At 46.7% G+C, this 12,175-nt stretch overlaps 2 protein-coding genes across 3 annotated transcripts in view; both read left to right on the top strand.

The window, feature by feature from the left end:
- ADCK2 (aarF domain containing kinase 2) overlaps nt 1-2,114 on the top strand; it is a 15,389-nt gene extending 13,275 nt beyond the window's left edge. Inside the window, exon 7 of the mRNA XM_017499786.2 lies at nt 1,663-2,114. Coding sequence (XP_017355275.1) covers nt 1,663-1,803 — 141 coding nt within the window. The 3' untranslated portion in view covers nt 1,804-2,114. The remainder of the gene's footprint in view (nt 1-1,662) is intronic.
- Nucleotides 2,115-4,817: 2,703 nt separating this feature from the next.
- Nucleotides 4,818-12,125, top strand: NDUFB2 (NADH:ubiquinone oxidoreductase subunit B2). Of its 2 annotated transcripts, none has more exons than XM_017499753.2 (4): nt 4,818-4,980; nt 8,665-8,809; nt 10,207-10,310; nt 12,042-12,125. In XM_017499753.2, exons 1-3 carry the CDS (start codon nt 4,883-4,885, stop codon nt 10,279-10,281), a joined length of 318 nt encoding a protein of 105 aa, XP_017355242.1. In that variant the 5' UTR covers nt 4,818-4,882; the 3' UTR covers nt 10,282-10,310; nt 12,042-12,125. The 2 variants fall into 2 exon arrangements, with proteins under 2 accessions (XP_017355242.1, XP_017355239.1); XM_017499750.2 differs by lacking the exon at nt 4,818-4,980 and adding an exon at nt 5,113-5,249.
- The last annotated feature ends 50 nt before the right edge of the window (nt 12,126-12,175 follow it).

Below are 12,175 nucleotides of genomic sequence, written 5' to 3' on the forward strand. Positions count from 1 at the left end.
ATTACAGGCACACACCACCACATCCAGCTTATTTTGTATTTTTAGTAGAGATGGGGGTTTCTCCATGTTGGTCAAGCTGGTCTCGAACTCCTGACCTCAGGTGATCCACCTGTCTCAGCCTCCCAAAGTGCTGGGATTACAGTCATGAGCCACTGCGCCTGGCCGCCTGGCCTCCAGCTTTTGAACATATGCCTGAAGTGGGTTTTCTGGATCATATGGTATGTTTTTAGTTTTTGAGGAACTTCCCATAAGAGCTGTACTATTTTCCATGCCCACCAACAGTATACAAGGGGTCGTTTCTCTCATCCTCACCAACACTTGTCCTTTTCTGTTTTGTTGGTAGTGGCCATCCTAATGGGTGTGAGGCGCTGTCTCATTGTGGTTTCATTGCTTTTCTCTACCGGTTCATGATGTTGAACATCTTCTCATATGCTAGCTGGCCATTTGTATATCTTCCTTAGAAGAAATCTCTATTCAGGTAGCACTTAATTCTTTTCAATAAAGTATGTGACAGTAACATAGAGGTAAAAGAATCTAATAATCCACACCAAGAACTCACTACCCAGCTTCAGAATGAAAGCATTCCCAGAGGTGCTGGAGTCCTGGGTTCCCACCTGGACCAGAGCCTGTGTGGCCCAGGAGCCAGGCTGGAACTCCACAGCTGCTCATGGGAGCATGCTGCTTTCTCCCAGATCAGCCTGACCCCCGAAGACCTTCCAGCGCTTAGTGGAGACAAACACTCTTTAATTTCTAACAAAGAATATTTTCCCATCAGTCAACCTTCCATTTCTTGACCTTCTGTCCACTTAAAGAGCAGATTCCTGTTCTAGGTTTAAATATGCCTCTATTCCTCCTTACCCAGTGGCCTTGGGCAAGTCATTGAACCTCTCTGAGCCATAGCTTCTTTCTCTATAGAATGGGGATAATGATGATACTTTTGAAGAATAGTTGAATAATCCATGTCAATTGCTATTACTACTAATCTGGCTCTGAAAGGGTAGCTGTGCCCTTTTTGAGCAGTCAGTTGTGTGTTGTCTCTTAAAAAGGCTATTGTAGGCCAGCTGACATGGCTCCTGCCTGTAATCCCAGCACTTGAGGAGGGCAAAGGTGGAAGGGTTGCTTGGGCCCAGGAGTTCGAGATCAGCCTCATCAGCATTGCAAGACCCTCTGTCTACAAAAAAAGGGTCCAAGTCTCAGGAGGCTGAGGCAGAAGGATCCCTTAAGTCCAGGAGTTCAAGGCTGCAGTGAGCTATGATCTTGCCATTGCACTCCAGCCTAGGTGACAGTTAGACCTTGTCTCTAAAATATAAATATATACATAAAGGTTACTGTAGATTTTGAAGAATGACCTGTATTTAAATGTATGGTTTCTGGGATGTGTGTGAAAGATTTATTTGGTCTTCGTTCATACACACACGGACACAAACCTAGAAAAGTATGTGCTGCACCCCTAGATTTTTCCTTAGTGTATCTAGTAGATGGGAGGTTGGGCAAGCAGCGATGGTTGGGGAGATGATATGGTAGAGAAGAGAATGTCAGGTAGATGGTAAACATCCCGTGGGCAGGTCTGAGGGAGGCTGAGAGTGGACAGCATGGTGCTTATCCAGGACACATCCCTGTATCGGCAGGTTCCGAGATGAACTGTTCTATTTTCTGTTCCAGGTAAAGCTTGAGAGCAACTTTGCCTCCATTGTGTTTGCCATCATGGTGCTGGAGGGGCTTGGCCGCTCACTGGACCCCAAACTGGACATCCTGGAGGCAGCAAGGCCCTTCCTCCTCACAGGCCCAGCGTGTCCCCTGTGATGGGGCAGTGGGCCTCTGTGGGCCCTTGTCAAGAGCTGGAGGCCGCTCCCAAGAGCCTCTCCTGTGGCAGCTGGGATGTTTTAAAAGTGGGACACCAATTCCAAATGTGGCCCTCCAGTGGTGGAAGGCACACCGTGGCTTCTCCTCTGCTTGGTTTGAGGGTGTGTTCAAAAGCTTTGGGCCAATTAGGGAGTAAAAGGGAAGGGGCCTATCCATTCCATTGTGGAAGCTGGGCTAGGTGCCAGGGACACTTTCGTTCAGGGAAAATGTTCTGCAGAGGAGGATGAATAAATTTATTTTGTTTTCCTGTTTTTCTCTTTTCTTGACCTGCTATACTCCCCGGTCAGGTGGGTCCTGCTGGTAGTTCCCAGACTTTGATATTCAGGTTTTTGACCCATGGTACACGCACCACCACCCCCCAACACACACACAATTTATGTATAAATGTCATGCAAGTGCTCCCTGCCAGCATAATATACACTTAGGGCAAATTTCATTATACTTCAAATTATCTTCTTGGTAATTTTTAATAGTTTTTGACAACTCCTTGCTAACTTACTATGAGGTAAAACAAAACTGATGAATGTGGCTGACACAGTGGGGACATGGGCAGAATGGCTTGGCCACTTCCTTAACGTTGTCCTGGGCTCACATGCTAGTCTCGAACTGCGGCTTCTCTGCTACAGTGTCTCTGCCTGTCCATGTGCAAGCATTAATTTTGAATATGAACATAGTTAATATAACCAGTACGTCCTCTTCTCCATGGCAGCACCTGGCGACACACTTGCAGTGACCACCGCCCGCCTCTCTCTGCCAGGGCCAACCCCGGGCTTTCTTTCAGAGCTGAGCTGATGTGGCTGGGCAGCAGACCAGGAGGGCCCTGGTGTCAGCCTGGAGGGGAATATTTGTAAAGCTTAATTTCTCTCTCTCTCTTTTTTTTTTTAGGTAAAATCACATTTTATCTCTGCACCCTGATAGATTATGTCGCTCGTCTTAGAGATCACTAGGCAGAGAATGGAGTCAGGTCCTTGTGCTCTCTGAAAGTCCTGCCCTGACCACAGGACTAGTTTCTTCCATTCTTCCCTTCTCCAGGATAAAGTTGCTCATTCCTGTCTCTTAGGGAGCAGTACGGTTTAGGTGCACAGAGATTCCTTTGGTGCAGTTTTTTCCAGAGAGGTGATGTTATTTTTTCCTTCCCAGGTCTTGACGAGGCATTCAGAGCAGGTAGAGAGGGTTGGGATGCTCCAGATGGCTGGGAGGAGGCACTCCAGCTGGTCACACAGCCGCTTGTGCCAGTGCACATTCAGGTACAGTGTGGAGGCAGGAGAGGGACAAAAAGATGGCACACTCCTGAACCTATGCCAACACAGCTGGGCCTTTCCTTAAAGCCAGTGGATTGAATCAAGCCATTTGTGGCCTGTATTGTCTATTGCTGGGTACGAATCATCCCAAAATAGAGTGGCCTAAAACAGTAGCATTTATTGTCTCTCAATTTCTGTGGGTCAGAAATCTGGGTGCAGCTAGACTGGGTCCTCCGGCTCAGGGTCTCTCCTAAGGCTGCAGGCTCTCTGGGCTTCACTTCACTGGGGTGGGTCTGATGCCAGGTGAGCTTGGGGGGTGTTGGGCCCAGGACCTCAGTTCCTAGGAGTAGCAATAGAAAAGGGACACATGGGCCAGCACAGGGGCTCACGCCTGTCATCCCAGCACTTTGGGAGGCAGAGGCAGGCAGATCACTTGAGGTCAGGAGTTTGAGACCTGCCTGGCCAACAAGGTGAAACCCTGTCTCTAATAAAAATACAAAAATTAACCGGGCGTGGTGGCGCATGCCTGTAATCCCAGCTACTCAGGAGGCTGAGGCAGGAGAATCGCTTGAACACGGGAGATGGAGATCATAGTGAGCCCAGATCACACCACTGTACTCCAGCCTGGGTAAGATAGTGAGTGAGACTCTGTCTCAACAAAACAAAATGAAACAAAACAAACCTATAGGGCGGGGGAAATCAAGTGAGGCTTTCAGAGTAGGGAATTAAGGCAACATAAAATTTTGTGAACAATTTTTTTTTCTCACCTCTGTTTTCTACTTCCAGCTCTAGAGTACATTTTTGATTTGGGCTTAGATGCTGTATGTTAGGTCATCTAGAGTCTGTCCTCACAGTTTCTTAAAATTTGAATGGGAATCTGATTTGCATTTAGAAGCTGAGCGCTCAGTGCTAGGGCTTGGCATCCCTTCCCTCATCTGAAATACGTCCGTTCAAATAGGGTGTTCATCTGATAACCAAAAGACGGCCACGAGGCAGCCTGCAGAACGCCGGAAGGGATATTTGTCCTTGGAGTTCTTAGCGAATATCTGGAAAACAAATATGCTTCAGTGTTAGAGCCACACTATTGCATGTCGACTGGAAAGTCAACTTTCAGGCAGAAAATAGCGGATGCTCTCCCCTAATTTATACACCATTTATGCCGGGCATGGTGGCTCACGCCTGTAATCCCAGCACTTTGGGAGGCCGAGATGGGCAGATCAGCTAAGCTCATGAGTTCGAGACTAGCCTGGCCAACATGGTGAAATCCTCGACTCTACTAAAAATACAAAAATTAGCCGGGCGCAGTGGCGCACGCCTGTAGTTCCAGCTACTCGAGAAGCTGAGGTAGGAGAATTGCTTGAGGCTGGGAGGCAGAGGTTGCAATGAGCCGAAATCGTGCCATTGCACTCCAGCCTGGGCGACCGAGAAAGACCTTGTCTCAAAAAAAAAAAAAAAAACTAAAATAAAATACATTATACACCTCAGTTTTAGGAGGGGCTGGAGAACAGGGGGAGAGTCCTTCAGGATCTGAAACAGATGTTTCAGAGGCCACGGGGCAGCTCAGCAACCATAAGCTATGCGTGGGCTTTGCTCTCGGGAGAGAGGTTTCCTGCAGCGAAGGGACCCACGGCTAATTCAGGTCGGGCGCGGCTGTCGGCTCCCACAATCCGGGAGATGGGCAACTCCGCGACGTCACGGGAGGCGCGGGGCGGGACGCGGGGGAAGTGACGTATGCAGGGGCGGCGTAGCCGGGGACGACTGGGCGGACGCAGGCGAGCATGTCGGCTCTAACTCGGCTGGCGTCTTTAGCAGCCGTTGGTGGCCGCCTTTTCAGAAGTGGCCGCGCACGGGCTGCTGGAGACGGTGGCGTCCGTCAGTGAGTGTCAGGCTGGGGATGGGGGCCTCGCCGGCCTGTAGCAGACGGCGCGGGTCTCCGGGACGCCTTCACCTTTACTGGGGCGCCTGGAGAGGCCGCGCCCCGAGGCATGCTGGGACCTGTAGTCCGCCCGTCCCCCGACGCTGTGGCTGGGGGAGAGGGACTCCGCGGGGCGGAGGGAGTGAGGAAGAGACTTTGTTGGGCAGGTGGAACACCGTGTGCGGGGCCGTCATGGTCGTAGGGACCGCCTGCTCTCGGGAGACGCACGCGTGAATTCAGAGCCGTCTGAGTGGGTCGGCGCCGGTGCGGGCGATCCAGGCGGAGAAAGCAGCTTGAGGCCGGGTGTGGACGCGACTGGAGCAAGGAGGGGGGGCGGCAGCGGTGAGGCCGAGGGAGGGTCCAGGGTCCCGGTGCCTGGCTGCGAAATTCAGGGTAGAGTCAGTTCTGCAGGCTTTAATTAGAGACATCACGTGACCACTTTTTAATGCTGAAAAATCACTCTGGCTGCAGGGAGTGGAGGCGATCGCCCAGAGAGAACGCCGCAGGGTGGGAGGAGAAGACAGCCGGAAGCAGCCAATATAGAGAATATAGCCGGGGATTAATATGGAGAGTGCTTGAGTGGGAATAGAAAGGATACTGTATTTGGGGATGGTGGGGGAATGCCTGGGAGTGTAATTTGAACCGGGACCTGAGGATGAGAAGTCAGACGTGTAGAGACCTCAAGGGAAGAGACTGGTGGACATGAAAGGGCAGGGTTGGCAGGAGGCCAGGCTGGAGTGGAGCCAAGGGAAGAGTGGGAGAGTCCAGGTCACAGGGACAAGGCTGGATTAGAGAGGGCTTTGGAGGACTCTGGATTTTATTCTAAGAATCATAGGGAGCCATTGGAGTTTTAAAGCAGGAAAGTAATGTGGTCTGATTTATGTTTTCTTTTCTTTTCTTTTTTTTTCTTGAGATGAAGTCTCGCTCTGTTTTCTATGCTTGTGGGTAGTGGTGTGATCTTGGCTCACTGCAACCTCCACCTCCTGGGTTCAAGCGATTCTTCTGCCTCAGCCTCCCGAGTAGCTAGGACCACAGGTGTGTGCCACCACACCCGGCTAATTTTTGTATTTTTAGTAGAGACGGGGTTTCACCATGGCCAGGATGGTCTCGATCTCTTGACCTCATGATCCGCCCACCTTGGCTTCCCAAAGTGCTGGGATGACAGGCGTGAGCCACCGAACCCGGCGATTTATGTTTTAAAAATGTAACTTTGGCCAGGTGCAGTGGCTCACACCTGTCATCCCAGCACTTTTGGAGGCTGAGGCAGGCGGGTCACCTGAGGTCAGGAGCTCGAGACCAGCCTGGCTAACATGGTGAAACCCCGTTTCTACCGAAAATACAAAAATTAGCTGGGCGTGGTGGTATGCGCCTGTAATCCCAGCCACTGGGGAGGCTGAGGCACAAGAATTGCTTGAGCCCAGGAGGCCGAGATTACAGTGAGCCGAGATCTTGCCCTGCACTCCACCCTGGGCTACAGAGTGAGATTCTGTCTCAAAAAAAAATAAAAATAAAAATGTAATTTTAGCAGAGTTATGGTGCATTTTTGTTTTTAAACTTGACTCTCAAGCATTCTAAGTTGGAACGGCCATTATTTCCTTGGATGTTTAGTCCCCATTCTCTTTCTTTCTTATAGGACTTGCTCATAGTGTCTTGTTTGCTTATACTTTTTGATCTTGAGCTCGTTTTCCCTGGAACTTCTTTGAGATCTTCCTTCTCTTAGTCTCTTGAGGGCACTGCCAATTCAAGCTCACTTTAAGTTCTCGCCTTGGGGTTTTTGGTCCACACAGGTCCAACACAGGTAGTGTGGATTTGGGTGCAAACCCACCTGAGGACTGGCGTCAGATAACAAATACTTGTTCCCTTCTCCATGGCAGGTTTATTTCTTCTCCCTTTTACCCTGGGGCTGCAGCTGTACTCAGAGATCTCTTAATTAGACCTCCCACCTTGGGTGGGCCCCAGGCTTCGTCTCTTGTCCCCACACCTCATGTGGCTATCCCAGTGGAGGTTCAGGGACTTCTGGTGAATGAATGCAGCATTAGTGATTGCTTAGTTTCCAGGCCGTGTTTTCACTTGGATTTTGCCCTTGGTGGATTCTTTCCTTTTGTGCCTGGTCAGTGATGTTTGTAAAAAATCTTAAAAATCTCATCTGGCATCAGAGTTGTTTAATTTGGAGACTTGTTCAGGGCATCTGGTCTGCCACAGTGCAGTTCACAACCTGGTTTGGAACATAACGTTGTGAATTAGGTCTTTGCAGTCCTTAATCATGGCAATCGTCATCTGTTCCTTTGCTGTGATTATAGCCACCTTGCAGTCCCTACTTCAGGTCATAATTAAAACATGTCACTTTGGCAACGAAGGAAGCGTGGGGAGCTGCTAAGATGGGTTTGAACTATAATTGTTTTAATGAGCTTTACTGCTGGACACTTAGATTGTATCAAAAAGCTGTCAAAGAAGAAGGCTGTTACTGGCCGGGCATGGTGGCTTACGCCTGTAATCCCAGCACTTTGGGAGGCCGAGGTGGGTGGATCACCTGAGGTCGGGAGTTTGGGACCAGTCTTGCCAACATGGTGAAGCCCCGTCTCTACTAAAAAAAAATGCAAAAATTAGCTGGGCATGGTGGCGCATGCCTGTAGTCCCAGCTACTTGGGAGGCTGAGGCAGGAGGATCACATGAACCTGGGAGGCGGAGGTTGCAGTGAGCCAAGATTGCACCATTGCACTCCATCCTGGGTGACAGAGTGAGACTCTCAAACAAAACAAGCAATCCTAGTTAGCATGTATCAAGAATCATTGCCATATTACTGTTCATGAATCTGCACATTATGAAGATAAGAAATTTTAATGCACTTTTCCTGCAGGTACTAATTTCTGTGCTGCACAACAGAGAATATGGTTTATAAGCCGATTGTTACCTAGATGAAATTCGTAAACATATATAGGAATTTTCTTAAAATTTTTTTTATCCACTTCTGTGTATTAGTATATGTATAGCTGCTGAATAGCTTTTAGGCATTGCCCCAGTAGGTGCAAATAATTTAAGTTAGATGCAATGTATGATAATTATATTCCCAACTGAATACATTGACTATAGCTCTTACAGACTGTGTGCCACAACTTGTCAAGTGTCTAAATGGAAGAAAAACATATTCAAACTTACTGTTAAAAGTTCTTTCTTCAGAGCTATTAGCATATTTAATAGGAGAGTCCTCTTTTCCATATGGTTGCATTTAATAAAGATTGTAGTAGGCAGAGGACATAATTTGCCTCTGAAATAGACAGCTGAACAGAACAAAATTAAAGTATTCTTCTGAATAAGTTAGTGATCTACTAACAAGTTCACAGTCCTTTGAAACCTTTGGGAGTGGCACCCTATAATCAACACATTCGAATTTCTAGTGCAAAATTAGGAATATTCACTAATTGTAAACCAAAATTAGCCTCTTGTCAGTTCGGGTCAGTATTTGCTGCTACACATGAAGCAAGCTTAGTGAAAAATGAGTATTTCAAGGGATTGCGAACCTCTGTTGTGTCTGTATTTCAGTGGAGAAGATGAGAAGTGTTAGCTTTGGTTCTAGGATGTAACTCAAAGTTTTGGATGACGTAACACTTTGTAGCATGCTGCCTGCCATTTCATTCTGTGTTGCAGTGCTGGTGGTGATGTGCACATTGAGCCCCGATACAGACAGTTCCCCCAGGTGACCAGAAAACAGGTGATCTGGGGCGAGACCTTAAGTGCAACCATGTGGTTCTGGATTCTGTGGCGCTTTTGGCATGACTCAGAAGCCGTGCTGGTAAGTGTGGTAGGGGGAGGAGGATGTATTAATAGCTTAGCTTGTTTATTTTTCTGTTGTAGACCATTGTTCTATCTGGACATATCCCTTTGCCACCACCACGTTATCTAGATGTCTGTACGAGAATCCTGTTATTTAATGAAACATGTTATCTTCTGACCTTTTTTTACACGAGGATGTATATTTAGGTGGTCCGTTTCTTATGGTTCCTGTTAGATTGCCATCTTAGAAAGGGAGGCTAGAAACTAATTTTTATTTATTTATTTATTTATTTATTTTTGAGACACAGTTTCACTCTGTCTCCAGGCTGGAGTGCAGTGGTGCCATCTCGGCTTGCTGTAACTTCTGCCTCTTGGGTTCAAGTGACTCTGGTGCCTCAGCCCCTTCAGTAGCTGGGACTACAGGTGTGCACAATCACACCCGGCTAATTTTATTATTAGTAGAGATGGGGTTTCATCATGTTGGCCATGTTGGTCTTGAACTCCTGACCTCAAGCGATCTGCCTACCTCAGCCTCCCAAAATGCTGGGATTTATAGGCGTGAATTACCATGTCTAGCCAGAAATGAAATCTTTTTTTTTCTTTCTTTCTTTATTTTCTAGAAACTAATTCTTTTACCTTCTGAACTAGCTGTTCGTTGGTGGATTAAGTTTCACACTTAAATTCCTTTAAATGACAATTGTTTTCTAGTCTGTCCAGAGACCCAGGGCAGCCAGGTTTGGGTGGGATGGGTATGAGTTAATTTGTCTTTAGAAGGAAAGTTAGTATTAGTGATTTTCTAACATATCCTTGCGTCAGCTGAGGTTTTATCACATTTGCAGACTGTCCTCTAGAAAATTACACCTTTAAGACATCAAAATCTTCGCTTGTTGGTCTAGAATACTTTGAATTTTAGTAAATTTGGGTCTGTTTCCAGGATAGGAAGAAAATCTTAAGCAGTATGCAAGTTTTTGAAGCATCAGGTTGCCTCATATCCCATTTCTCTTAGAACTTCTCTGTGCCACTGTCCTTCAGCAAGGAGCCGCTTAGTGTCTGGAAACTGGCAGCACCTTTGCTATTTGAGATGCCTCTACCTCACTGTAGGTCAGCTGTCCAGAGTGTGCATAGTGTATACAGCTGTTAGGCCTGAGACGATGCTGATGCAGCCAGAGAAGCCCTTAGGTCAGGACTGAAGATGAGGAAGTCCACCTGAGGCTTCTCGATTCCACAGCGGTAATGTTAGGAGAGTTTGAAACATATTTTGCCAGACTTTGCCAGGATGTGTTTCTGTGGGAGGCGCTCTGTAGATGGCAGTTAGCCATATTGTGTTTTCTTCTTTCCAAGGTTTATTTAAAAAATTAATTAGTTGCATGGAATGTAAATTCTTGACTTTTCTTTCTTTTAAATGGTTGTCCCCAGGGTCACTTTCCGTATCCTGATCCTTCCCAGTGGACAGATGAAGAATTGGGTATCCCTCCTGATGATGAAGACTGAAGGTGTAGACTCAGACTCACTCATTACAAGTGGGTACCCCAGATTCCTTTAAGTCTTATTTCCCTTTTTTCATAGACATTAATTTTTACGTTGTGCCTATGATGGAGTTGAAGAAACTGCATATTCTAATAGCATGAAGCTGAGTTAACCATGTCGAGATGGAGTCTCACTCTGTCGCCCAGGCCTGGGTACAGTGGCAACCTCTGCCTTCCAGGTTCAAGTGGTTCTTCTGCCTCAGACTCCTGAATAGCTGCAATTACAGGCACATGCTACCATGCCTGGCTAATATTTGTATTTTTAGTAGAGACGGGGTTTCGCCATGTTGGCCAGGCTGGTCTTGAACTCCTGACCTCAAGTGATCTGCCTGCCTCAGCCTCCCAAAATGCTGGGATTACAGGTGTAAGCCACTGTGCCTAGCCATGTATCTGATTCTGTCTTTAAGTTTTCACATTTGCTTTGGTGTCTTCTTTTCATTGTATTTTTTTTTTTTTTACATTTTTTATTTTGTAGAGACAGGGTGTCACTATGTTGCCCAGGCTGGTCTCAAACAGCTGGGCTCAAATGATTCTTCTGCCTTGGCCTGTCAAAGTTCTGGGATTAGAGGCATGTGCTATCGAACCTGACCCACTGTATATTTAAAAATTGATTTTTTCCTAAGTTAGGTTATAGTTTTAGGGTTTATCAATCCACTGATCAAAGATGTATTAAGACCAATTCTGTGCCAAGCACAGGCATAGAGTGGTTAACAGGACAGATGGAGCTTACAGTATGTAGCTGCAATAAATAGTGTCCTGCTGTCAGCATTTAAATATATCCAGCATGTGGGAATATTACTATATAGAACTATATGAAAATTAACTCTTTAAATAGTAAACGGTTATGGTTTTTTCATTTTCCAGGTCAGAAAGTGAGTTTTGCTTCTTTAAAAAGGGAGGTAGTAAGAAGGTTCCCTTTCCCCTCAAATCCATAGGGGTTAAAATGTCCTTATTTAACATGCTTTTAATTTATTTTAATTTAATTATTTTATTCTATTTTGAGACAGGGTCTCATTCAGTAGCCCAGGCAGGAGTGGCTCACTGTAACCTCAGCCTCCTGGGCTCAAGTGATTCTCCCACCTCAGCCTTCCCAGCAGCTGGGACGACCTCGCCTGGCTAATTTTTTATATTTTGTAGAGATGAGGTTTCACCATGTTGCCCAGGCTGATCCCTGGACTCAAGCGATCCACCTGCCTTGGCCTCCCAAAGTGTTGAGATTACAGATGTGAGACACTGCACCTGGAAAACAAATCTTTTTTTTTTTTTTTTTTGAGTTGGAGTCTTGCACTGTAGTCCGGGCTGGAGTGCAGTGGCCCAATCTCGGCTCACTGCAACCACCGCCTCCTGGGTTCAAGCGATTCTCCTGCCTCAACCTCGTGGGTAGCTGGGATTACAGGTGCCTGCCACCATGCCTGGCTAATTTTTTGTATTTTTAGTAGAGACAGGGTTTCACTGTGTTGGCCAGGATGGTCTCAAACTCATGACCTCGTGGTCCGTCTGCCTTGGCTTCCCAAAGTGCTGGGATTACAGGCCGGAGCCACCACGGGCCCAGCCACAAATTTGTTTTAATGACTGGACTGTAAACCCTTGAGAGGAATGGTGATTTTGCTTCTCTCCTCTGGAAGGCTATCACATGATCAGTGCTCAAGAAATACTTGAATAATTACGGATTTGAATTAGTGAATATAAAAGTACTCAAAGCTTTCTACTTTTGTTTTCCTGCAGGATCCAGGTGAGGATTTCAAGGATTATCGACTTCATATTGTACATTAAAGTTACAAATTAAAGTGGCTTGGTCAAGAATGAGAATGGAGTTAACGGATTTTTTTTTCTTTTCTTTTCTGAGTCTCACTCTGTCA

The sequence above is a fragment of the Cebus imitator genome, unplaced genomic scaffold, assembly GCF_001604975.1.
Source record: "Cebus imitator isolate Cc_AM_T3 unplaced genomic scaffold, Cebus_imitator-1.0 Scaffold260, whole genome shotgun sequence".
Taxonomy (NCBI): Eukaryota; Metazoa; Chordata; class Mammalia; order Primates; family Cebidae; genus Cebus; species Cebus imitator.

What these genes read in the sequence shown, in the direction of transcription:
- NDUFB2 (XM_017499753.2), top strand. Translation starts at nt 4,883, where the DNA reads ATGTCGGCTCTAACTCGGCTGGCGTCTTTAGCAGCCGTTGGTGGCCGC. An exon ending in GGAGACGGTGGCGTCCGTCA is followed by an intron (nt 4,981 to 8,664) that starts GTGAGTGTCAGG and finishes TCTGTGTTGCAG; the next exon opens with TGCTGGTGGTGATGTGCACA. An exon ending in ATGACTCAGAAGCCGTGCTG is followed by an intron (nt 8,810 to 10,206) that starts GTAAGTGTGGTA and finishes GGTTGTCCCCAG; the next exon opens with GGTCACTTTCCGTATCCTGA.